General features: G+C 43.4%; 2 protein-coding genes across 4 annotated transcripts; both read left to right on the forward strand.

Moving 5' to 3' along the window:
* Positions 1-7,248: 7,248 nt before the first annotated feature.
* RPL34 (ribosomal protein L34) lies at positions 7,249-10,437 on the forward strand. Of its 2 annotated transcripts, none has more exons than XM_072335507.1 (5): positions 7,249-7,296; positions 7,784-7,857; positions 7,949-8,048; positions 8,799-8,902; positions 10,310-10,437. In XM_072335507.1, the coding sequence occupies exons 2-5, from the start codon at positions 7,793-7,795 to the stop codon at positions 10,392-10,394; spliced, it is 354 nt and encodes a 117-aa protein (XP_072191608.1). In that variant the 5' UTR covers positions 7,249-7,296; positions 7,784-7,792; the 3' UTR covers positions 10,395-10,437. The 2 variants fall into 2 exon arrangements, with proteins under 2 accessions (XP_072191608.1, XP_072191609.1); XM_072335508.1 differs by having other exon boundaries at positions 7,288-7,309.
* A 1,181-nt stretch (positions 10,438-11,618) lies between these two features.
* OSTC (oligosaccharyltransferase complex non-catalytic subunit) lies at positions 11,619-15,789 on the forward strand. Of its 2 annotated transcripts, none has more exons than XM_072335239.1 (5): positions 11,619-11,723; positions 11,887-12,108; positions 12,304-12,397; positions 13,810-14,007; positions 15,151-15,789. In XM_072335239.1, exons 2-5 carry the CDS (start codon positions 11,970-11,972, stop codon positions 15,167-15,169), a joined length of 450 nt encoding a protein of 149 aa, XP_072191340.1. In that variant the 5' UTR covers positions 11,619-11,723; positions 11,887-11,969; the 3' UTR covers positions 15,170-15,789. The 2 variants fall into 2 exon arrangements, with proteins under 2 accessions (XP_072191340.1, XP_072191341.1); XM_072335240.1 differs by having other exon boundaries at positions 11,662-11,789.
* The last annotated feature ends 10,314 nt before the right edge of the window (positions 15,790-26,103 follow it).

The following is a 26,103-nucleotide window of genomic DNA, read 5'->3' on the forward strand; positions in this document are numbered from 1 at the left end:
TGCTGTGAACCATATGTCAAATTCAAGATATCTTAGCCTTCTATTGATATTCCCATAAAGCAAAAGCAGATGCAAAGGTATTTCTCAGGTGCAGCTTGGTCCCCATTCCAGTGCAGCTGTGGTAGCCTTTCCTTTCACTCCTGTCCCCAGCCAGTTCTCTGAAATGGCCCTTTGGTGTGGCCCTGTATCATTTTTAGCAATACATTAACAAACAAAGAAACAAACAAACAAAAGAGCTTCTCACACGGCAAACCCATCTGGTAGGCTGTAATAAATTTGGGAAATGATACGCTATCTCCCATCTGCAGTTATTTTTCCCTCAGCAGGAAAACTAGTCTGGACCATGTTACTTTTGTTTCTAATCAAGATAATTGAAGGTGCCTTTTCTTCCCAGCTCAAAGCTATTTGCCCTCACCCTGTTTGCAAATAAATATTTACAAGCTCCAATCCACCTACGCCTGACTGTTAGAAAAACCTAAATTCTAAGCTTAACATAAGTTCACAGTGTCCCTTTAATCAAAATTTAATGCTTATCTTCAATCTCCTCAAAGCACATAAAGTCTTGAGTCTTTAGAAGAGAAGGACTCATTAGTGCTGCAGCCTGCTGCTGCTTTCCAGTGAGTGGGAAGTTGGACCACGAGGAGCTATGCAAGTGTAGGCACTGTGCTGCTCTGCACAAAGCCCTGTTTCAGGTCAGTCTGTTAGACTTTTGGTCATTTGTTGCCAGGTAGCCTGGGATGTTAAGCAGAGCTCAGTTCCGTGCAGTCATTCTGCTCCCTGGACCTGTAGAAAGCCTGGCTTGGGAGCAAGTGCTTGGAAAGCCGGCTGGGAGCTGCTCCAAAATCTTGGCCTCCAATCTGTGACTATGCAGCTCAGAATCTCACATAAGGAGCAAGCCTTCTGATCCCGAGTGTACGCCAAGTTCACCCCAGCTTCATGAAAGAATAACACCTTCTGGGGTTTTTGCCATGCGCAGCAAAGTGCGGTATTGCAGTCATATTTTGTGGGCTGCTTTCTGTCTGGTAGATAACTTGCTGCTCCGCAGGCACAGCTACCAAACATTCATCCAGGCATTTCCTTTAGCACAGCGTCACATTTTGCGTTGCTATCAAGCAGTGTAACATGCTTTCTGTTTTCATATGCTCTGTTGTTTTCTTTTCAAGCCATTTCATTTTTCTCCCACATTCCTTTCAGCCATGGAGATCTTGTGCTATCTGACATTATTTCCTTGTTACAAAACTTCATCAATATAGATATATATGGCAACAATAGACCTTTTTTTTTTTTTTTCTGTTAACCACCAGTAAATGGGTATCCAGACACATGGCTAGATATTTCAATGAGTTCCTAATTGTTAAGATACAATTAGACTGTGCCTAACTAAGAATATCCATAGCCTTATGCACACATATGGTCTCTCTCTCTCTCTCTCTCTTTCCTCAACCCTTTGCATTTACCATGTGGAGTAGCATGCTGGGCTTTTATCATTAGAGGGTTTAGTTCAGATCTAGCTTAAATAGTAAGCAAAATTGAGTTCCAGAAGATCATTCCAATCACTGCAAGTATTGGCCTAATCTTTAACATGCTATAGCACGGTCATTTATGTTAAGAGTTATAGCTTTTAAAATACATTCATTGTCGCAGCAGGGCACTACCTTGATATCTCCTGTAGTGAAAACCAGTGTGTGCAGACAATACACTGCAGGCAACACAGCCTTACAGATTAAAGAACTGTAGTCTTGGTTCAGTGAGTCAGCAGATCGTTGTAACAGGGTGAATAAGGCCTCAGGGTGCATTAATCTATACAAAAGATGCATCCACAATGGTTTGGTTACCTTCTTGCCTTATTAAAGAAGGCATTTATGAAAAAGAAGGGTATGGAGCAATGGGGTGAAGGCAGGAGACAGTTTTTTTCATAGATATAGCCATAATATGTAGATGCTTACCAGAAGGGGGAAGGAAAGATGATTTCTTCTCTCTTCATATGACGAAAATAAAAAGTGATCAGGATAGATTTTTGTTATCCTCTGGGCATTAGAAGCTTAAATGCAATATGCATGACTTATTATATCTAGCCAACTCTTAGGGGTAAATATGCAGTATGGGGAATTAGTTGTCGTTAATTGGACTTATGAGCTGAATTCCCAGGGTGTTGCACTGAAAGCATACCCCCTTTGTTTTAATATTGAAACAGGGAGAATCCAGCTCTGTGGTGGATTCATTTCAATACACCACAGCAGAGCACGCTGCATCATCTTCATCAGGAGACTCAGGCTTTTGTTCTAGGAGCACATGCAGACAGCAAAAATGATCAAGTAGCAATCCCAAGAGCAGAGGCCACAGGTCACACATCTCCCCTGACACCCTGTTTTAGCTGATCCTTCTTGCAGAGTTAATTGCCACTGGTATAATCCAAAAGGTAACAGAGGAACCAGGCTGTGGGTAAAACATCTCAAAGAAATGTTACTGAAGTGCTCAGAGAAATAACCTTAGGGAAGTGTTTAAATGAATTACAAACCCCTTGTAGAACCTAAGCAGCAAAACCTTCCTGTACTACTTCATCTATCTTAAAATCATGAACACAGATGTATATTTTAAGGATACACTGATGCATGGTTGACTTTTCATTATTCCTTACCTCTCCCCATGCCTCAATACGATCTATATTTTCCATGAGAATTCTTTGTATTTTTAAGGGGGCAAAGTCACAGCAAAATGTCCAGAATGCCACCATAGACTTAGAGATTTCATCTCTCACTCAATAGCTTGGTCCCCATGCATTCAGAGCAGTTTTACTGTTCATTGGACTAGACCTTTTCACCTGTTGCTGGGGATTGTTTTCATTTATAGCAGATGGCTTTGAGTCATTTCTTGTGGTGGTCAGCTTTGTGAAAAGCAGTAACCACTCATCGGATTTAGTGTTTACTACTCTTTCAGTGCAAACTAAATCACAGAATCATAGAAGCATTGAGGAGCTATGAGGAATAGCATGAGGAACTATGAGATCTGGTTTAGTAGCTTAATGGTGGTAATGGTAATGGGTGGACAGCTGGACTGGATGATCTTGTAGGTCCTTTCCAACCTTGTGATTCTATGATTCTAAGAAGACACTCCATTACAGACATCCAAAATTAAGGTAACCAGTGTCCAGTGATAGACTGCGCTGTCCTTAACTGTAATTAACCAAGCCGTGCCATAGGAAGCTGTGCCAGAGAGGCGCTCTGCCACTTTGATCCCCGTTTCAGGCACCAAACACACATCCTCTGTGCGGAGCAGGGGAAAGGCAGCTGCACGGCTCGCTTCAATCAGCTGCCATTCACGGGAAGGAGCAGAGATGCTCTCATCTCGAGTAACTCGGGAGACATTTCCAGTATGAATCTTTCTGGAGATGTGAACTGCCTGTGGCATTATACACATTTCTGGGAAAAGATTGCCTCTATGCTCTTGATGCCCGGAGGGCCAGAAGGCTTAAACGTGAGCAGCAGACAGGATTTGGCTTGCATTTGGCACTGAGGATGAAACACAACACAGAAGAGCTACCCAGAGCCCCTTTATTTTATCATCGCTCTGTACGATGGATTGGGCGGACCAGCATAACACCGCTGCACCAGGAGGACCTACAGGGGAAATGTGGTGGGCCAGGGACCGCTCCCTCACCTCAGGGACGAGATGAAATGCAGCTGGGAGAATTCACGTCTCAGCACGTGCCCTGCCCACAGGCTGGGTGCTGTGCTCCTCCTAAAGACTTCTGCAGGAGGAAGGGAGTGTACACAAAGCCTGTTTAATTAGGCTTTGTGTGGGAAGGACCATCTCCATCCCAAGTGGAATGGAGGATTATGCGTCTCCTCCAGATGGCGAGATGTTTATTTTTTTTTAAGGCAAGGGAAAATAAGCAGGTGTGTGCATGGGGCCTACCTGTATTGGTTTTAATCAGCAACTTTAAGCAAACTCAGTGTTCTCATCAGAAAAGAGGAAAAATAAACAGCTGAGCGCTGTGATTCATTTACACTTCAAATATACTTTGAGTTGGTTATTCCTCAATTAATCAAATAGCTGGTGTATCCCTAAAGTAGTATAAAGTGACACGCTGTGTGAAATCAATTTTCCCTTCCAAAATCATTAAATTCAGTAGCCTGTGACTACATCCCTGCTAATTCTAGTACCGGTCCTTTCATCCTCCATTAACTTTGGCACGCCTAACAGGCTGTCAAAAATAATTTCCCAGAACGTAAATAATTCAGAAATTAAAAATTAATAAATAATAACAGAGAGCTACTGGGAGATAGACTGGGTCAATTAGTCAGCTCTGCATTCTGTTTCTTCGCAGCAGGGGGGCAGCCACATTCGTTACTGGAATCTTTCCTCCGATTCCTAGGTCTGATTTACGGCTCTTCATTACTGGATCCAGTCAGACACAATTACCTCCATCACTATCTCAGTTCCTAACTTCAAAGAAACACACATTTTCTTGTCTGCTTTTTTTCTCCTTGCAGCAGCCTCAGCTTGACGTCCCTGGAATTTCTTCCACGCGGACTAATTAATAAGACTTTGACTTATCATATTCACTTCTCTTCTTTGATGTCCTACCTTAGTCAATCATCCTATTTAATTAGAATTTCAATGATAACTTTACTTATCTCGTGGCTAGATGTAAATTAAAATAACGGGATTTTAATTCTCTTTCTTACGGGGTTATGACATTTCTGACAGAAAAAGTTTCAACCCAAATATGATGTTATGTGCTTTCTGTGCTTGGAGTGCATTCCACTAAATTGTTTTTCCCTTTGCTACAAAATAATTTTGCTTGTTTAACAAGCTCCACTGAAATGGAAATGAAGTACAGTTTCTTGTAAAGTAATTTGCACAGGTCCATGTTGTGAAAGGTTACATTGATATAAATGAATATCATCATTGTGACACGTGCCACGTATTTAGCAAGGAAAGATAATGTGACTTTTAAGGGGGGAAAGAAAAAAAGGACTCCAGAGAGACAATGGACCACAGGACTTCTTCCTCTGTGCTCCGTTCCAGTCAGCTCCTAGTACATTTGCATGGCTTCTTGCTCTCTTTCCTCATTTAAAGACCCATTCCCGCTGTTTGTATTGGAGCAGCACACAAGGTTGGATTCTAATTTAAATGAGGCATTTCTGAAAGACATACCTACTGCTGTTCAAAAAAATGTATTGTTGCTGAGAGTTAACAGGAGCAATGCATCCCTCTGCCAGCACTTTATTTCTCTCTTTTGGTACCGAGCATGTGCTTGCACACAGGCTTACTTTTCTTCCTGTGCCTTTGCGGATTGACCAGGCTAGGACACTGACCAGACATAGACAGGATAGAGGCAAATAAAGGTGACAACAATCACTTATTGAAGCTTATGATGCAGGAGAGCCCCTGGGACTGCAGAGGTTGCTGAAGCATAGGGATCCATGAGAAGAGGCTGGTGGAACAGCAGAATTCTGGGAGGGCTTGGGAGATCTCTGGAAGGGAGGCAGGAGGGTCACGAAAGTAAAGAACGAGGTACAGAAAGGCTCATCAAGCCTTACCCATGTTGGCACTTGTGCTTTTACTGAAATGGACTTTTCCATGTAAGGATGTGAATGGTTATGCAACAGACAGGGAGGAAAGGAAGGTAAGGAGAGAACTGTGTGAAAAAGAAAGCAAGGATGGTCGACATAGCAAGAAATGGTCTTAAACTATGAACAAAGCAATCTTTCTGGTACATTAAATGGAACATGGTGACAACTGGCTGGCCCATGCAAATGCTACACATTGCTAATCTGCCACCAGAGGTGGTTATCTTTCCAGTCATCTTTGGCAGAAAAGTGTTTTCTGTTTTCACACTGACAATAAGCAAATACACCCTGGAAACCTCATGCTTTCTTAAGGAAAAAGGCCTATGCTTCCACTTTCCTAGCAGGGAAAAAATGCTTTGGTCCATTTCCAAGATGGCGGGCTGTGCGTTTGCTATTTCATCGTCTCTCTTATATTCAGGGAAAGATGAAGGTGCAGGAGGAGGCAATGAAAAGAGCTGGACATGGAAAGACCTGCTCCCCAAAGAGGCAATTTGGTCCTATGGAGAAGTAGGAATAGCAGAGAACATGGGAGAGCCCCAAGCTCCTCCTTCAAACATTATCCTCACCCTAGATTGCACTTAACCAGTTGTCATAAAACTAACATTTCTAGACGATCTCACAAGTGACTTCCCTGACAGCCCTGTTCCTCTTATGAAAGAAAATGAGAACGATTGAAAAAGTAGGGCAGAGCATCACTGGCAGTGAGCTGCTGGCATTGTAGTGCCAGCTTCTAAATCATACTGGTCGAGTTCAGAGCCCCAGCTGGGTAAGCTCCAAGAATATCAATAGTGCTATTCAATAATAAAATGGTAACCTGTTGCACTTGCAACATCTCAACTAAACCGTACCATCATCATTTAATAGTGTTGTTCTTTTAACAATTGGATTCTGTTCCACTTTTATATGTAGGCACGATTATTTAATGTAATTTAATTGGCTTTCTTATTCCCCTCAGGGTTCGGGGCTTAGAAAGATCATATTAAAGACTCTAATTGCTCTGAAATGTACTTGTTGTCTGAAATATGCTCCAATTTTAAGTATACCCTAAAATCTAGTTCATACATATTTCCTCTTCCTTCGTGAATTAGAAGAATTCCGGTGTCCATAATTTGCACTTAAAAAGAGTCAATAATTACCAAAAATAAATAAATGATAATAATCACAGATCGAAAACAGGGAGGAAGCCGCACAGCGAACTGCGAGCTATGAATCCATAAATCAGGCCAGCAGCACACATCAAAGGCTTCCGAGTGTGTGCTGCTGTCCAAAAGCAATGCTGAGGCAGCTAACGAAGGTGTCCAGCCCTGCATGTTTCATGTGCAGCTCTCTGGCTGTAGCGGGAGAGCAGCACACAGCTGCGTGTATTTCAGGTGACCTCTGAGGCCAATCCCGTGGGGCTACAGCTCCCTGCTGCCACAAGCTGTGTGTCCTTACAACACCTCAAAGTAAAAGAGGGAAGAGGCAAGAAGCGTCGCTCGTATGTACAGCGCGCATAGCGGCAGCGTGGCCGGCGCCCCAGCGCTCTTTGGGCCGTATCCAGTAGCTCCCGCATCACCCGCCCCGTAGTCCTACAACATGGCGACGCCCTTGCAGCTCTGCCGCCGTACAGCATGGCGGCGCCCACACTGACTCATCCCTATTTCTTCCGGGTTCCGGAGCGCCGCTATTTCAACTTTGATCCGGACACTTCCGCTTCCTCTTCCGGATCCGGCGGCGCCAGGTATGGCGGCTAGGTACTGCGGGCCGCTGGCGACTATCGGCGTCCATCTGCCTCCATCCATGGCCCGGCGAGCTCTGAGGGCGGCCCTGGCGGCTCGGCGGGTGGCTGTGGCGACGGGCTGGGGCTGCGCCGGCCGCGCTTTGGGCGGGCGGAGAAACAGGGCCGCCCCAGGCCTCAGCGGCCTGGCGGCTGGAGTGCTGCTCTAGGGCCGGCAGCCGCCGTTGGGGCAGCGCCCTGTTGTCGGGTGGCGGTGTGCCCTGCTCTGCTGCCAGCGCCGTGGCGGGCTGGGCCGGGAGCAGGAACGGGCCGGGGTCCGGAGCGGCACGACTACAGCAGTCCTCACTTGAGAGAGGGGAAGTGAGCGCCATGTTCGCTTCAGCGCAGCTTTCAGGCTCAGTGGTTCAGTGCAGATGAAGCTGTGGTCTGTGTGCTTCCATTTGGAGATCGAGCTCTTTAACCATTGCTGCTTTGTTTTTGCCTAATTTAGGTGTGAAAAATGGTTCAGCGCCTGACCTACCGCCGTAGGTTATCCTACAACACAGCTTCCAACAAGACCAGGCTGTAAGTAAGACACAGTTGCTAGGAAATTTTTTGGTGAAGAGAATGAAGCTCACAGTTTGGTTGTTACATTAACTGTTTTTCTGCCATTTAGGTCCCGAACACCTGGAAACAGGATTGTTTACCTCTACACCAAGAAAGTAGGGAAGGCACCGAAGTCAGCATGTGGTGTATGCCCAGGACGACTTCGTGGTGTAAGTCTCAGGGCTGCTGGCATAAGAGTTTGATAGGAACTTCTGTTTTTGTTTTTTAAATGCTAAGATCCGATTCCTGTTGGATGTCTGTTTCCTCAGGAGTTCAAGAACAGCCTTCTGTTTAAATTTGCCCATTTGAATATTGTAAAGTGGAGCTGGTAAAACGGTTTGGAAGCTTAAGGAACAAGTGCTTTTTTCATGCTTGTGATTCTCATTGCTATTATCTGAACTTGTGGGTGTTCACTTTTAACTGGCCGCAGTTGTTTCAAGTTAGATCTAGATGAATCTGTAGCAGGGCTGGAAGTTAGAACTGGATCTACTAGGCAGGTTTTCACTAAACACAAGCCTCATTTGATTATAATTTGTAGGAAAAAATGACTGACTTTTGTATTTTTATGTACCATTTCATTCCCAAAGTTTTTATTCCTGATTTAATGCTGTCAGATCAGAATGCTTGACTTATATTCAGTCAGTTTCAATCCTTGTGAAGATGATCGTTTTTAATAAGCCATTTTAAAAATTCCGAATGTATTTCAAAAGCTGTTTAATGAAATAAATGAGCTTTGGAATGCTGCAAGCAGCATGCATACAACGTATGGCTTCAGTCACTTTTCCTGCCTGTTCAGTACTTGGCTTAAGATGCTGCTGCTTTCTGAGGACAAACTATCTGAGTATATTTTCATAATGCAGCTGTTACCCGAATTAGGAAGTGCTCTCTTATTATATGCTTCTGATTTTTGCTGCTTATAGGTGCGCGCTGTGCGTCCTAAAGTTCTTAAGAGGCTGTCAAAGACAAAGAAGCATGTCAGCAGAGCTTATGGTGGTTCCATGTGCGCTAAGTGCGTCCGTGACAGGTGAGCCTACAGCAAACTTAACTCTAATGTTGAGGTGACTTAATGTGAGTTTTGAATTGTACTGTCTACATACTGTGGGCCAAACATTTTGAAGGCTCTTCTGACACTGTCATATTAGGATGGAGGGGTGAGCATGGGGTGGCAAGACGGGCAGTGTTTTCTTTGGGATTTGAGCTGTTTCCTGTGTGTGGAACTCCTACAGAGAGTTTGTTCTTTGTGGTTTCCTACTATACTGATGCTTAGGTGTTAAACATCGTTCTGCTTTTTGTACTGAGTAAAGATATTTGTTCTTCTGTTGTCCGGTGTCCTTCTGCTTTGTCTTATGCAAAGATGTTAGTGAAAGATCATTGTGACTTTTGACTTCTTTCTGATTTTTTGGGACTCACTGATGTAGTTGTCAGCATCTTAAGCAACTTAGTGTGGTTAAGCTTTAAGATGACTTTTGCTAGGCATCCCTTAATGAAGTTTCATTGTGTAACAGCTATACGCCTGGGTACTTCCTTGATAAAGCTGAGGAGTAATGTGTATTACAAACAATATGTCATCCCTGTGAATGGTAATCAAAGCAGATCTCTGGAGTCAGCAGCGTAATGCCAGTTTTTCATCTGTAGTGCAAATGTTGCCAGCCTCTTTTTTTCCTCTTCTGTGAGTTCTAAGCTGAATCACATTAGGTGCTGCTGGAGACAGGTTGTTACAGCTGCAGATCTTTAGCATCACTTTTCAGCCCTAAGTGCCAGTTTTAAGTGTTTCCCAAACACTGTGAGCTCAATAGTTTGTTTTTAATAGATGAGCGTGTCTGTCTTGACCTAAAAATACACCTCCTTACCTGCAACTGGCAGCTCTTTGTGCTTTGTTGAAGCGTTGCTGGTAGGCTGCTCTTGCTTTTAACTCAAACTCATCCAATACACTGTTGATGTATGAGGACTACCACCGTCTACATGGTGGGCCCGTATGCCTACCAGAAATGATTGTGTTCAGGCATGACTTGACCTGCCACTGTTTGTGGATGAAGAAGCTGTAATCCTGGCAGAGCTGTTTTGCTGACTGAACTCATGTCATCTTCTGAGGAAGAGAACTGACCAGCTGGTCTCATCAGTTTTTATTTGAAGAACTGTGTAATTAGTTTGCCAGTGAGGGTCTCAGCTTTATTTTTCCACTTAGGTTAGTAAAGCCATCAAACGTTGCCTTATCTGCCCAGAGGGCACTAACCCTACATTTGCAAACCAACACGGCTTTTTTCCCCAAACCTCTATGTTTGTATGCTGCCCCTGCTCCTATCTTCTGGTGCTGGCTGGCAAGAACATTGACAGCTGCTTTTAAAGTAATGTGGAGGTAACACCACACGTAGAACATGGAGCACTCAGTTGATTAGATGCACGTCCTGATGTTGTTGTGTTTCGTTTCCAGAATCAAGAGAGCTTTCCTTATTGAGGAGCAGAAGATCGTTGTGAAAGTGTTGAAGGCACAAGCACAGAGCCAGAAGTCAAAGTAAATCTATTTGTATTTTCTGCCCAATAAATGAAAGTTCCACTTTCCCGGTGTCTTTTCTTTCAACATACCAACGAAAGCTGGTAAGAGCTTCTCACAGCTTGGTAAAGGCAAAAATGGATCCTGATGCAACAGGGACCATTACAATACTGGATGCAGTCTTGAGAGTGAAGCAGGCCCGTTTGAACGGGGCTCCCAGCTCTCAGAGTAACTGAACAACCCTTTATTCATGGCAGCAGCTGTACATGAAATGAATGGAAGACATGTAAAACAGAAAAGCAAACAGCTGGCTAAAGACAGTGCCAGGGGAAGAGCAACAAAGCTAGGGTAAGCCTAAGGTAGTTTTTTGGGGTTTTTTTTTGTAGTATGTTCTACAGTTTGCTGCTATTTGAATCTGAGGGCAGAGGGGGATCGTCTGGCTTGAAGCTAGTGCTGTCTGATAGACCATCGGCATTTGAAGATGTTTCTAATGGGTCCAGTCGTGCTGCGCTTCTGAGAAACATAGGGAAGGAATGTTTTCCTGCTGTCTCTATGCTGGCTGTTCACACAGTGCCTCGTTCCTCAGCTAAGAGATGCATACCAGGAAAACAAGGTGATGGTAAGAGCTGGGACTTGGGGATCAGCTGCCTGCAAGCCCACAACACTTGGGCAGCACTGCCTCTGAGTGAGGGAGCTGGCCATGATCCTGCACACACCAACACTGCACAGGGCAGAGCCTGCTGTGCCCCAGAGATTCACTTCAGTGCCCGAAGTCATTACAAGAACATTCTCCAAGTAGATGAGTGTTGCAGTAAGTCGTGTAGCTGTGTGAGGCCTTTGTGTCTCATCAGGTTGTGCTGAGATTCCTTCTGAAGGCTGCAGCTCGTTAGAGGCCGCTTTAAGTGCTAACGTTCAATGTGCTGACGTTTTTAGGTGCTGTTACTATAGTTTACACGGTTAAAATTGTATTAGTTGTTGCCTTCCTGCGCTAGTAGGTACTACAGTGCTGTGGTTTAAGTAGGGCAGGCGCAGGGCTCTGCGAAAGATGGAAGGCTGGAGGGAGAATGCTTGAGGAAGAACTAAAAACGTCATACGCGTCTATTTTAAGACTCAGAAACCTTTGCTAATGACCATCCGGGTCGCACCACTGCGGAGATGCTTCCCATCAGTGGGGATCGCTCCGTGGGCTCGGCTGGGGCTGCTCGGCCCCGCCTCAGCCTTGAAGGCGCTGCGTGCGCGGAGCGCTGCTGCCCCCGCGCGGCCTGTCCCGCGGGGAGGACTCCGCCCGCTCCGCCATGCGCCCTCCCCTCTACCCGGCAGCGACACGTCAGGGCTTCTAGGCCCTGGCAGATGGGTAAAGTGGATCTTTACTCTCTGAGGAGCGGCTTGAGCTTCTGGATGCTTTTTGCACAACAAAAGTGTCAGCAGAGAATATCTCGCGTTACGGGGCGCTCGTCGCTTTGGGGTGACTTTGTTGGCTTTCTCTTTATTTTTCTTTCTTTCCTTGCCCCTGCCAGGACCCGGCTGGGTTTCCGTTTCCGCCTTCGTGTGAGCAAAGCGCCCGGCGGCGCGAGATTGTCGCTCGGGCCGAGCCGCCGCCATGGAGACGCTGTTCCGGCTGCCCTTCGCCGTCCTCGAGTGCCCCAACATCAAGCTGAAGCGGCCGGGATGGGTGCACATGCCCTCGGCCATGACGGTCTACGCGCTGGTGGTGGTGTCCTACTTCCTTATCACCGGAGGTACCGCTGCGCTGCGCGACGCGACGGGAGGCCGCAGCGGGGCGGCCTGCGGCAACACCCGCCTGCCTGAAGCTCCTCCAGCGGGCTGTAGGATGCGCTCAGCTCCTGCCGGCTCTCAGCGGCGCGTTCGTTCTCCCCCTTCGCCTGAGACTGCAGGCTGACCCCGTGTGTGTTTGTGTGTTTGTTTCCTCGCAGGGATTATCTACGATGTGATCGTGGAGCCCCCCAGCGTGGGATCGATGACGGATGAACACGGGCATCAGAGGCCGGTGGCCTTCTTGGCCTACAGGTGGGAGCAGCGCCCTGCACGTAGACAGACACGTATGGAGAAGCTTTGCCAGCTTGCCTTTAGCTCTATTGAAAGGCTGGGCCTGTCTGAAATCTGGCCTTTGGTTTGCAGGTCTAAACTAAAAAAAGAGACATTGAAATCGAGCAAAAACTAGAAAAATTAGTTCTTTCAAAAGCTTTTAGGACTGGATATTTTGATAAGGAATGTGTTTTGATCCGGTACTACTTGATTTTTTTCTCTATATTTGTCATTAAAGTTGAGGTTTTTTGGTGGGCGCAACATAACCTTCATGAAAACTGATGGTCTGACCTTTCAGCCTCTATTGCAATTGAGAGCCTTGTGCCTCAGGGTGAGAATACGTAACATGCAAACACTTAACGATGTCCTCTCAGCCTGTTTGCATCTATTACTGACAGTAAGCAAGAAATTGCTTAGTCAGGAATTGGGCTGAAAATACTAAATCTATACTTGTTAAATTTCTTTTCTCTGCGTGTGTGAGGGAGAACCAGTGTTGTATTTCTGTTTACCTTTTAAAAATACCGAAGCCATCCTGTAAGTCTGTCATACTTCGTGTATGGATGTAGTGTATGATTCAGACTGGGCTGGACTGCTGCAGGTGTGCATGCATTGGGCTACTGCAGGGAACTGATAGCACTTTTAGTACAGTTTAATGGAAACAACATGAATGAAGATGGAATTGATGATTTTGAGGATCTGTGGCAAAAATGATTGTTATCATTTCAGTATTAGCATACATACATAGCAGTTTCGGTTGTACCATGTTTATGAAGTTGCTGGTATTGCTGATTACAATAATAGAAAAAGGCTTAGTTATTGTTGCGTGCAGAAGACGCAGTTGCATGCCCAGCGTGCAAGTAGTAAAACACTCTGCAGGCAGGAGCTGCTTCTGCTGTGTGCTGGAACCTGCAGGTGTGCTTTCATGTGCTGGCACAGAACTCAGAATGGGGTGTGTTTCAGGCTGAGAGTTAGGGCACAGCTGCCTAAACATCATGGTGGAAATAAGACGTGGAGAACTTGTTGGCCCCAGCTCTGTACCTCGAGTCATCTGTGAAAGCTGGTGCTACTTTTGGAGTAGATATTTCTGTAAGCTGATGAGCTTGCATGGTATCCAGTAATATACACTACTGTGCATAAAACCATCATGTGCTTGACTGGTTGCTTTGCAGGCTATTAGTGGAGGAGATACATTTGATAGTTTTAATGTAGTTGTGTAATGTAAATTTTCTGAACTAACACTGTTAGGAAGTCATCTGACAAAGTTAATATTCTTGTGTACGGCTGCCAAAACAGGTTGAGTAGCTGCATTTTGAAATATAAATAGTTATTTTAAATCTAAGCTTTTCCAGACTTCTAACATCCTCCCTTTTTGCTTCTCTTTTCTTCTCCTGCAGAGTAAATGGACAATATATTATGGAAGGGCTCGCATCAAGCTTCCTGTTCACAATGGGTGGTTTAGGATTCATCATTTTGGATCGATCTAATGCACCAAATATCCCCAAGCTGAATAGGTTTCTCCTGCTCTTCATTGGATTTGTCAGCGTGCTTTTGAGCTTCTTCATGGCCAGAGTTTTCATGAGGATGAAATTACCGTAAGTAGCTTAATATTCTCTCAGCTTTTCTTCTCTTCTGTGGTGCCGACAGTAAATGTCAGGGTAGCAGGAAATAAAACCAGGTGTTCTAAACATCTGGACCTTGGCTATAAATTGCTTTTCTTCAGTGCCTTTTTGAAGTAGACAAAGTGGGAAACTTTGGGGCCCAGCTGCTCTAAGATCGTGCTGTGGTTCAAAAAGAGGTGACAGATTCTGGTAAGTCAGATGATAGGATCACTGAGCATGAGTTAATTTTCAGTTAGACTGAATATGGCAAATGAATCGTTTATGTTGACAAGGTATGTGAAAGGCTGCAACTAAAAGTACTGACTGCAGTGTAATGGGTGTTCAGAAGCATCCAAGGCAGACCTGAAGTAGAGTTGTTGCAGGCTTTTTGGTTTGTTTTTTTACTGTGTTGCTGCAAAGCTGATTATAACATTAAAGCAGCATATATTGCGTTTTGATACATCCATATTCAGTTTTTTTTAGAATAGCTGGAACCAGGAGTTGAAGAGGTACCAGTAATTAATTTCTGGGGTAGCTCTGTGAGGTGTTGACTGTAATGTTATCACTCCTTTCTTAAACATTTGTTTATGTGTATCTGTATGTGTATTAAAAAAATGTGTTTCGTAGTGCAGATGTGTTGAGTTCCTTGGTTGCTGGATAACAACCTTCTATGAATTTTTCTTGATTAACTGATTACATATGTTGTGACAGTTGTTCTTGTGTAAATCTTACAAGAAACGGGGCTTCGGAGAAGTTGAAAAGAGCCCAGAATTGTGTTCAGTATCAGGGGATGTCAAGATCTACACAGTGTCTTAACACTGTCAGTCTGTATAAGGGGTTACAAATAAAGCAGCTTTCAAAAGGTGTAATCTGGGCTTCAGAAATTCCAGACAATTGCTGGAGCTGGATTGAGAGCAGTCTGATGTGTTTTCAGAGTTCAGTAAAGAAATGAAGTGAGGAAGGAAAGTGTAGTTAAGTGGGCGGGTGTACACCTTGTGCATGATGTACTGTTTAGAATAGCTTTCATGTGAAGAGTGTTTTGGCAGGCTGGGGTTTTTGTTTTCATACTTACATGCTTTTTGAGCAAGTCCTGCCTTTGATTGCTAACTTTTTTCCTAACTTAATTTTATTCCATAGAGGCTACTTGATGGGTTAGTACCTCTTGTGATGTACGAAAGCCCAAGGTGCATTTACACCTCTTCCTGAAGTGTTTAAGAAGCAGCAGCAAGAAACAAGTTCCATAGTCACTACCAACAGGAAACAGACCTGAACGCAAGAAGCATCTGAAGAGAGTGCCCTCTGCAACCAGTCTTTCGCTACCAATGGCTCATTTGTCATTTTAAAACAGTGTTTTATCATTTCTGTTCTAGAGCTTTTGAAAGGAGAAAGTCACTTAGTTGTGTTGTTTTCGTTTTTTGATTTCCAGTGAAACGGGGAACCTGTCTTTAGCTCTGCCTTGAAACGAGTATTGCCCATTGGTTTTACACTTCTGTCTTGCAAGGTCTGTTCCCTCTCCCCGCGTGGGAGAATTGTGTGAATTGGACAAGAAACACCCGAAACGTTTGTTTCCAAGTTAAAATCTGAAAATAAAGAACTTTGGATGCTTTACAGTCCAAATGCAGTGTGTCTGAAATGATTTCAAAGGCACCTTTTTGCCTTATTATTAATGGCTCTGTACGAGCGATTCCAGATGTTCACTGGGAGAGGCAAACTGTATGAATGTGCTTTTGTTTTTAAAAAAGTGTATGAAAGAAGCCAAATAAAACTTATTTTCTATGAAGTTATTTGAATTTTATCTGTTTTCTGAAACCTTTTCTTGACTGTGCATCTCATATTCTGCATCCAGCCTTGACATGCTCTACTGTACCATGAATGCATCATTTCTGCTTTATTTTTCATAGTTGGGTAGTGTTTTTTTATCAGTATCAAGGACAAGAGACCTCATATTTTCTGTGTACTTGTCCTGAATCTAAATGATACGATGTCATCACTAATCAAGTTAATTTACTTAAAAGAAAAGCTGCTGCTTTTTTGCATGAGTGGTAAGCCTCCAACTTGTTTTATCCTCCATTTAAAAGACTGAACGTTGCCATCATGCTTCATTAAAATGTGTTTGGGGGTAGGAAGGATCCCTCTAAACTAATATGTTTTTTCTGTGAGCCACATGCATTTAAGGCACTTTTTATCTGCATAGTAAATGTCACCGAGATGTTTTTATTCCTTTAGTTGTATGGATATTTGTGGAGCTGGATTTCAGAGCCAGTTGTTAAGTATTTCCCTTCAGCATATTCCCTCATTCTTACATACAGTATGTTTCCATTCCCTCATTCTTACATGCAATATGACTTCTGTGTTTGTTCATCTTACGTGTGTTTTACTAAGATTTAGGGTAGCGGAAGCTGGTCTGTGAGGTTAATAACTACAAAGTTCTGTTCCTTTCAGAGTGGTTATCTTGTGGTCTCAGATTTTGGTGTGACATATGCTTACTTCCAAGGGGAGGGATTTGATGTTAGTAAATAAGCAGTGGTACATAATACAGCTGGGGGAAGTCGAACATGATAGACATATCACTGACTACAGTTATTCTGATCTCCCTCTCGCTTGGTACTTTTCCCATTGCTGTTCAACTTCAGCCTCTGGATTTGCTGCCAAGTCTAAACGAGCATGCACTTAAACAATGTTTTTCGTTATGTAGTTGAATGCCTATGGTCTGTGGAACAAATTGGGTTTTTAAGTGTGTGGCTTTAGGAAAATAAGACTAAGACAGACAAGGTTAAACAATCTTTGTTTCTTTGATCACAGGATTTGAACCTAGATCCGCTCAGATACTATGCTCAAGCAGAGGTAGAGAGAGAACCAGGAAACAGAATGCAGAGCAGAAGATAGACCATCCAGAATTCAGGTGTGTGCTAGACAGGAGTGGCTGGAGATTGGTTTATTTGGGATTTGGGCTGGGGGCTTCATGGTCACATAGAGAAGAATTTCTGCAGGACACATTCACATCAACTGCAAGGAAGACGTATTGCTGTACAGCGTGTGAGTTGTATTATCAGAGTGAAAGGCCGATATTTTGTGTAAATGCCTGCTGTTCTTTACAGGTAGCAGCAAGTGGCCTGTAGGGTTTTAGTGTAGTTAAAGTCAGAAATAAACCTTCAGTTACTGATAATTCCCATCTGTGTTTGGTGCTCTCAACTAGCGTGAGTGGAACTTGATCGTGGTGTGAGAGATTAGAGTTGAAACACTGTGATAAAGCAGAGCATACAGGAACACATTTTTCCTTGATTAAAAACAGCTGTTCGGGCTATTTCCAAGGAAGGGAGAAGAGTCAGACTGAAAGCAAGAGGTCTTAATTTTCTGACCTGCTGAAGAAAATACTGAACCATTGGCACCTCTGTAGGCTTTAGGTTAATCTTGGAGCGGTGATGCCTCATTGGTATAGTTACGGTATTTATTACCTTTGTAGCTTTAGAAAGTTAGCATACACGTAACTGATCTCTTAATAAAAGAACTGATTTAAACAACAGCAACAACAAAGTTTTTAGGTAAAAAAAGAAAGGCCAGGTGTTCTGGACTCTTGCAAATCATGGCACAGCAGCATGATTGGAAGGTCTGTACCACTGAAACAATCTTTGGCAGGTGTATGGGATCTGTTAGGTCAGGGCCTGACGTGGTGATTGAACACCTGTTGAAGGGGTGTAGCCAGCCCTGGGAGCACAGGTGGAAGCAATTCACCTGTGTGACACCACCCCCCACTTTGGGTCCACCTCTCCCTAACCTCATTTAAGTGCTGGCAATGGAAGGGAAGCACCTCTGCTTGGAGATCATCTCCTCTGGAGTGTTTGGTGAGCCCTGATCCTTAGAAAGGGGTAAGTAATTCTTTCTTTGTTACTTAATTGTGACTGCTGCCTTTCTTGGGTGGTCTGGAACTGGTTTAAAGAGGTTCTATCTGTTGCCTTCTGTCCTTACAGCAGGAGTGTGATGTTTCAGCCATTTTGAGGGGATGCTGATAAATACCTTTGCTGGTAAAGAATAATTATGGTATTTTGTTAAGTCTGAATATGAACTAGAAAAAAAAAAAAAAGTGTAACTGTTAATTAAAATGTGTAATACTTTTTACTGGTAAGTTTATTTTTTGGTGCAAAGTAGTCCGTGATGTCTGAAATAAAATGGAGATCTTTCTTAGACTAAAGTGGGATATTTTGAACTCATGCTGTTTCGATTCTGAATTTGTTGTGCTTGTGTAGGAGTCTGAAACTGCCTCAGCTTCTTTTGATGCTGGATGCTTGTTCCGGTTGCCTACTTTACATGCATATTTTCTTAATGTATTAATTAGGAAGCACTAGGTACTAGTAACCGAAGCAGTTATAAATTGCTGCTGCTGCTCCCAACAGAGGGAGTAAATTTGATTATGGGGAAGATGGCAAATCTCAGTTAATTTTCTGACATGCTTGGGAATGCTGCATACAAAAGCAACTTTCCTGCAACGTTGCGATGGCTGTGAAATAAATGATTTCTGTGAATGTGAGGGTTGTGTTTTACCTTGAAGAGCTGCAGAGTTAGATCTGACTTAGCATTAGATTTTCTAGTTCCTGCTTTTCAGTTTAGTGGTTGCTTTAGAATATTCTTCCAGAGCATGAGGCTTGAAACAATTGCAGAACATGAATTGAAATGATTGCAAGAACCTCAGAAGAACACAGTTTTGTAACAATTTCCAGTGCCCCTGAGGCTTTTCGCTGTGCTGATTACTAGAGAATTGAAGTTAGGATTTCAGTGGCAGGAAAATGTGCAATGAATGCGTCTTCTTAAAGGGTGGTGTTTGCAGGAGGTGACTGGTGGAAGTAGGAGAGTTTCTAGGTGAACTTATTTCTCCGGTGAGAGCTGATGATGCCGGTGTCCTTTTTGTTTGACATGGATACCTACCAGCTAAGAACTGAGCTAAGGCCACGAACATTTCTTTCTTCTTTCTTTTTTAAGAACAACAGCTGTGGCACTATAATGGGAGGCAGGCATGCCCAGAATTGCACCATGTTTTAACTGGTGATATGGAAGCGAGGTGCTGCATCTATCTTGAATCTATTAAGTGACTTGCTAAGCTGCTGTTTAATGGTATCGGTTCAATTCCAAGTGTCTTTAGGGTACAAGATAGCTTCACTTACATCATATAACTATCATATAGATTCTATAAACGTCAAAGCTCTTTGGTTGTTATACCTGTGGAGCGCAAGAAGTAGTGTTTCGCTGCAAGTGAATCAGATCAACGTGGTATCATCTGCTGACTTATAAATGCAAAAGGATGGCGTTAGGAACTTCCCTTTTGTATCAGTTTTCACTGCAAAGTTCACTGCTGAGGTGGGAACTCAGATACCTTTATTGGTGGTGGCAATTGTATGTGCTCAGCAGCTGGCAGGGATGCTCTAGGGTAAAACTTAAAGGGGAAATGCTTTCTGAGTTCCTCAGTAAACAGACTGAAACAATTTTGGAACTTCTAACTTTCTGACAGCTCCTGGATGATAGATAATATATTCTCCATATTAACCTTCCAGTACCTCAAATGCAGGTGGTGGGTGTGATGGATGTGGAATAATAAACCCAGAAACAACTTCAGTCTAAGATAAAGCTTTAGGAGGTGAGAATATTATGTTGAACAACTGGAAGGAAGTGGTAAAAAGATAATTAGCCAACTTGATTTTTTTGAGAATAAGGAGAGATATGGGCCCTTTAGGCAGAATAAAAGCAGGTGTTTTTTATGCTGTAGCATATGAAGCTGTCTTGCATGTTATGGAAATTTGGTCTAGCTGAAACAACTGTAAGCTGGATGCAGAAGTACTTTGAAAGCCATGTTTAGATGTTGTTTACTAATTAGTTCACATCCTTTTATCAGAGTGGAAGTTTTTTGTCCCTTGGTTAGACCTATCCCATTCCCGGTGACCTGGATAGAGCAGGCAGTCTTTATTACATTAGCATACATTATAAAACTGAAGAGACATATGAAGGTCAGAATAAGGATATAGCATAGTGATCTTGGCAAATCAAATACTGCCATAAAATGAATAAGCTGGCTTATTTTGCACTTGAAGCAAGAGTGAATGGGTTAGACTGCAGTCGGACCTGATGATCTTTAAAGTCTTTTTCAACCTGAGCAAATCTGTGAAATAGTAAAGCTAAATGAGCAATATAGCTGGCAAAATGTGGTGTTACTTTGAGTAAGTCATCCTGGACCACAGGTTGAATAGGAGCATTTGTTATTTGTGCAGCCATACGATACTGTACTGAGATGCATGCAAAAGTTTTAATTATAAAGTATATGAGGCATAACATGAAGTGAGAAAGGAGCAATTTGTCCTGCGTCAGTTCTGTTTTTGAAGCATCTTCCAGCAGCTGCCCATTTTCATTATTTCAAGGTGAGAATGAAACTTCTGACCTTCCTAAAGCTGGCACACTCCACCTTTAAAAACAGTTACAGACAGGTCTTTGTAAATGACCACGTCTGTCCTTTAGCTATATCCCTGCAGTGTAGGCATTAAGCAGAATCCTGTTGGTCTCGTTTCAGTCTAGGGGGAAAAAAGTAGTTATCTGGCTTGCATGTGGCAGCAGAAAGTACTTTCATTAACTTCTACTGCCAAAGCAGAAAATGGGTTAGTTGTTGGTGTAAGGACAATAAAAATATATAGATTTATTATATTTTTTTTAAGGCCTTTTCATTTCCTAGTTGATTTCCATGTTAGCCTGTCTCTAAATTATGCTGCTGTTAGAATGAAGCGGCTATCAGAATAGCTGCTGTGCTGGAACAGAACAGTCATTGGGTAGAGGGAGTCTGTGATTATTTCTAGGACGTATTTTGCTGATGCAGCTTTCTGTGTGCATCTGTCTGCTCTGAGGCGGAGCAGCAGTAAAACACTAATGAACTCGTCAATTACTCTGGATTCTCCAGATTCTTACTTTAAAGAACCTTGCTTCACTGATCTGTGAAATTTAACTTCTTCCGTGTTTTACCCCAATGTATTTGTCTCTGCTACTGTTAGCCATTACACCAGCTCAGAACTACTGTGTTTCATGTCCTTTTGCTGGCCCGAGGCTTCTTTTTTTGTGTCTTTCTCTGGGGATTCATACTGTTGCCTTTCAGCAGCTGCCATCTCTTGTTTGTCCTTTCTTTGCTTTCATTCTAGACTTCCAACTTTCGGGACACCGCTGCTGCTTTTGATTGCTCTTTCTAACTGCGGTGTTATTTCTCTCCTTAAAGGATATCATTTATCAGTCTTCTCAGCAATTCCATTTCCTTGTTCCTCCTCATCGAGTGCTTTATCACGATCAAATCCATCACCTGGCTGTCCATCAGCTGTGTGCTACTCCTTGCTTTGTTACCTCTACTACTTCCTCTGACCGCAGGCCCTTCAGTTTTCCCTGCTGACTACTGTCTGAGCTACTTCACCCAGCAGTGACTCCTCACTTCATTAGCCCCCTCTATCCATGACAAAGCTCAACCTCCTGCTTTCATCCTTTCAGCCTCGATCATTCTCCGATTGTTCCTTTGACTGTTCCAGTTTTCTCCTAGCTGTCTCATATCTTTGTCTTTATTGTTCTACACCCCGCACCATCTGTTGTGCTGCTGCTTGCATGACTCATCCTGAAAACAATACAAATCCTTCTGCATCCCCAAGCGCTTCTCTAGGGAGCCAACAAAGGCGCTCTTGTATCCAAAATCGACATCAACGGCAGTCAAGCCAAGATCCTCGTGGAATTCAGGTACATAATTTTTGTTTAAATCAGTAGAAGGGAGGTGCCGGATACGTCTGAGAATCCTGCCAAAGTTTCATCACAACTCTAAGGAAAGGAGGCAGTTGTTTCCTGCAGCTGGATTTAAAAACACCTCTGCTGGGATAACCTGGATGTTCTTTGGTTTCTTAGCAAATAGCCATTTCTTTTTTTTTTTTTTTTTTTTTCCCTGCACATGCAATTACCAAATGCTTTATGAGCATAGACAACATGTGGTCTGTACACAGTGGAATAAACTAAGAAAAGTCTGTCACAAATATCAAGATCCACGCACACGTTAGGCTGGGCAATAAATATGGAAGCTCATAAAAACAGAGCTGGGATGTGCTGTCAGACTTCTCATTTAAAGGTACACAGTGCTTAAAACCGCTGCTACTTCACAAAGTGATTAACAAACTAGATTTGACTCGTTTATATGATGATCATGCCCTGAGCAGGAATAACTTTATTAAAGAGTTCTTTTCCTCTGAAGTTCTAAAAGACAGTAAAAAGCCTCAGTGACCTTAATTATTGCCTTCTCTAGCACCAGGTTATGCTATACTGAAGTCACTGGAGACAGATCAGTGCAAGGAGGCAAACTGGGCTTAGGATACTTCACACATGTTTAAGAGTAGAGTTTAACTGCAGCTTCTTTATTAACTGCAAAACCTCCTTGTGGCATTTGAAAAACAAATATCTTAAGCGTCATTCATTTAGTTTTTTCTGAAGCGAGGTACATTATTTCTATCATTAGTAGTTCCAGCATCTTTATTAGCTTAATCCTTATCAGTCTTGATCTTCCGATTTTCACCTGCAGTTTCATTTATCTGCTAAGCCTCTGGTTCACCACTGGATGGCAGTCTCTTGCAATGCAATTCACCCTGCGAAGAAAAGTCTGGTTTTCTAAGTGCAGCACTGAAGTGCGTACTGCTTTGTACAGACTAAGTGATGAGTGGAATTAGAATCACTTTTTGTTACTGCTGGAGCATAAATGTCAGCAGTGCCCCTGTTTCCTTCTGTTACCCGTGAGTTTGTAGCTGTGTGCTTAAGTATGATTCATAACGCTCCTCAGGGCACCAAGCCTTTGTTTTCAGCTTCACCCTTTCCATGTAAAGGACTCCTCAGCACTTCAATTACAAGCACGATAGATTCCATGTTAATTAAATTTTATCATGAGAAACCCTACCACTAAATTCCTGATCGATTCTACTGCTTATCTTGGTCAGATTGAGGTTTCAGATTACTTTCTAATGTCATCCTTGAAAGTCTTCCGCAGTTTAATATGTTCAGCCTTCCTTTTTCTCGTTGGTTTTTTTTCCCCTTCCCATTCTCCTCCCTTTCTTTCTCCTTGCTGGGAAGTGCCAGCGTCCTCATTAGAGCAGCCTGTTTTGCATTTCCAAGGCCTCCATTCAACCCTTTGGCTGGTGACTTTCTCCATGGTTTTCAGCTTTTCTCTGCCCGGGAACATCCTGCTACACACCCTCTGCTAAGGCCCAATCCTTTCCCATGCTGACGCAACGTGTTTTTCAGGCTGCCACATGTCCCGAGATAACCTTTCCCAGTGTCTGTGCTCAGTCACGTTCTGTTACTCAGTACGAGAGGGAGTTTTCTCCCTAGCTGTGCAGCGTTGGTCAGGCAGACTGCTGTGATAACACCCAGACCAGGGGTGGATAATCTGGGAGACAAAGCGTCTTTTTTTTCCTCCTTATTGTGCTTTCTGCTGGCGCCGCGCATGGGGGTAAATTCTGTACAGAGAAAGGCAAATTGCCCACGTGACAATAAAGTTACAGTAGCTGCAGGGCAGCGGACCGTGTGTGCTTGTCCATTTTGGGCAGCGATCCCATCAGAAATGTTGACAAGGGAAAATTAACAGAGATTTAGTGATTTAGTACTTAACTGCAGGGAGGAGGCAGGGTGTTCAGTTATTGTTAATGACGCTTTGATTCCCTAGGCTGAGGAAAAAAGATCCCTAAAGAAGAAACATCCCACAGACTTAGAGAAAACCTATTGTTTGTTAAGGGTTAATTTAGAATACTGTCAGATTTGAGCTGCAGAGCTTTCTTTCTAGCTGAGTTACAGGTGTGCTTATGCTTATGGTGTGAATGTACCTGAGAGCTTCACTCCTAAGGAGTGCACTGTAGGTTCACGTAACACCTCTGCTTTAGCAGAAGTGGGAATGAGCTGTAAAGAAGCTCCACACTAACTGCCCTCCATGTAACCTGTGACTCTAGTGGCCCCTGATTATCATTGCAAGCATGTATGTTCTTGTTAATTATAGAGTGTACTTCTAATGCAATTACCATATGTTTTTATTCAGTAAGAGTTTGTTCAGTGGTAATGCTTGTAGGAGTGAACCTGCATTGGATTTTGTTGTACTGTCTGTACAAACACACTGGTGGCATTGCTAGGCTGGAAGAGCTCACAGTGTGATGGGAAGTGGGGGGAGAGCTCTTTCTCTAGGGGATACTTTCCTCTCCAGCCTGAACTTTCAGTTAGACTTGTCTACATGGTGGAACTAAAGCTTCCTGGTAGCTGCCAGAAAGGTCTTTCTCAGATACATTTTAGGAAGTTGCTGTCACTGTACCTGGTGTGTTTTCATGTCACTTTGTGAAATGTCTGCCGTATTTAATTCCTAACTACTACGGCAGTTTGAGGGAAGACCTCTTACAGAATGACTTGGGTTGGAAGAGACCTCAAGAATAATAAAGCTCCCAACCCCTCCTGCAGCAGGCAGTGCCACCAACCTCTCCATTTAATACTAGACCAGGCTGCTCAGGGCTGCATCCAACCTGGCCTTGAATGCCTCCAGAGATGGGGCATCCACAACCTCTCTGAGCAGCCTGTTCCAGCACCTCAGAACCCTTTTAGTAAAGAACTACCTACTGTTATCCAACCTAAGTCTTCCCTCTTTCAACTTAAAACCATTTCCTCTTGTCTTGCCATTATCTACTATACTGTTAACAAATGTACAGTTGTAAAGAGTATTGTAGTTAGAATGGTATTTTACAGGTTTATAGTTAGAAAGATTATCATGATAGAAAGAGCCAGTATAAAATAAATGCTCGCCTGTATCCTAGGTTTGCAGTAGAAAACTGCGAAGTAGGGAACTCCAGAAAGAGGTCCTTCACCTAGTGGCAGTCAGCCCTCAAATGGGGTCTAGGAGAGGTGCAGCCGGGTTCTACCCCTTCTGATCACACAGCTGAATTGCCTTCACCTGTGCTCCTGTGGCTGACTCAGTGCTTGCCTCAGGTGATCAGTCAGTGGTTCAGGATGTGACTCCACAGTTCCTATGCATCTGCCTTTGTAAAGAGTTGACTCTCTTCCTATTTATAGGCTCCCTATATCTACTGGAAGGCTAAAATGAGGTTACCCCACAACCTTCTCTTCTCCAGGCTGAACAAGCCCAGCTCCCTCAGCCTGTCTTCATAGGGGAGGTGCTCCAGCCCCCTGATCATCTTTGTGGCTGTCCTCTGGACCCTCTCCAACAGCTCCCCATCTTTCTTGTACTGGAGGCCCCAGACCTGGATGCAGTACTCCAGATGGGGCCTCACAAGGGTGGAATAGGGAGCGACAATCACCTTGCTGTCCCAGCTGGCCACCCCTCTTCTGATGGAGCCCAGGATACCATTTGCTTTCTGAACTGCAAGAGCACTCTGCTGGCTCATGTTAAGTTTTTCATCCACCATCTCCTTTGTCGATTTTTCTCCTGAAGCCCCCATTACTCTGCATTTTCTTAAATACATTGCCTTCAAGAGGCCTGTGGCACAGTTATCTGGTGGGAATTGCTTCTGAGTGGGCTGTTGATATTTTAGCCTGTGAAAGTTGAATGTTCTGGGCCCTGAGAGCACAAACTTTTAACAGTCCAAAGAAATATAATTGTGCTACATTTATTTTATGGCTGTAAGGATGTGTGGTTTCTGAATTTTCTTACTGATGCGTAATTTCTTTGCTGATGAATGGGAAGATGTGGGAGATGTGCTATCTTAGACCAAGATCTTTCATATGATTACACTTCCCCTGAAGTAAAACTCAGGAGTGATCACTAGGATAGCAGAGACTGATTTATTTTGAATAGCTTCTGAATAGCATTGGTCTTTGTGACTGTTGATTCTGTAGGTACAAAGGGTTAATTTAGTCCTAAAAGGATTAGATCTGCAAGAGGGTCTAATTAATAAAATATTTAATGAGCTAGTACAAACCTTAAAACACATTTTTCTCCTAAGCCCAAGGAATTATCACGCTTATAGGAGTAAAGCAGAACTTCAGCTCCATGAGCAAAACACTTTGCTGACAGTCTGAATCAGTCTTATCTCCTGTAACTAACATAGAAGACTGGAG

The sequence above is a fragment of the Excalfactoria chinensis genome, chromosome 4 (genome assembly GCF_039878825.1).
Source record: "Excalfactoria chinensis isolate bCotChi1 chromosome 4, bCotChi1.hap2, whole genome shotgun sequence".
In the NCBI taxonomy this organism is placed as follows: Eukaryota; Metazoa; Chordata; class Aves; order Galliformes; family Phasianidae; genus Excalfactoria; species Excalfactoria chinensis.

Bases quoted from the DNA above. Each gene is read 5' to 3' on its own strand.
- OSTC (XM_072335239.1), top strand. From the start codon at position 11,970: ATGGAGACGCTGTTCCGGCTGCCCTTCGCCGTCCTCGAGTGCCCCAAC. The intron at 12,109-12,303 runs GTACCGCTGCGC...GTTTCCTCGCAG, and splicing joins CTACTTCCTTATCACCGGAG to GGATTATCTACGATGTGATC. The intron at 12,398-13,809 runs GTGGGAGCAGCG...CTTCTCCTGCAG, and splicing joins GTGGCCTTCTTGGCCTACAG to AGTAAATGGACAATATATTA.
- RPL34 (XM_072335507.1), top strand. From the start codon at position 7,793: ATGGTTCAGCGCCTGACCTACCGCCGTAGGTTATCCTACAACACAGCT. The intron at 7,858-7,948 runs GTAAGTAAGACA...TCTGCCATTTAG, and splicing joins GCTTCCAACAAGACCAGGCT to GTCCCGAACACCTGGAAACA. The intron at 8,903-10,309 runs GTGAGCCTACAG...TTTCGTTTCCAG, and splicing joins GCTAAGTGCGTCCGTGACAG to AATCAAGAGAGCTTTCCTTA.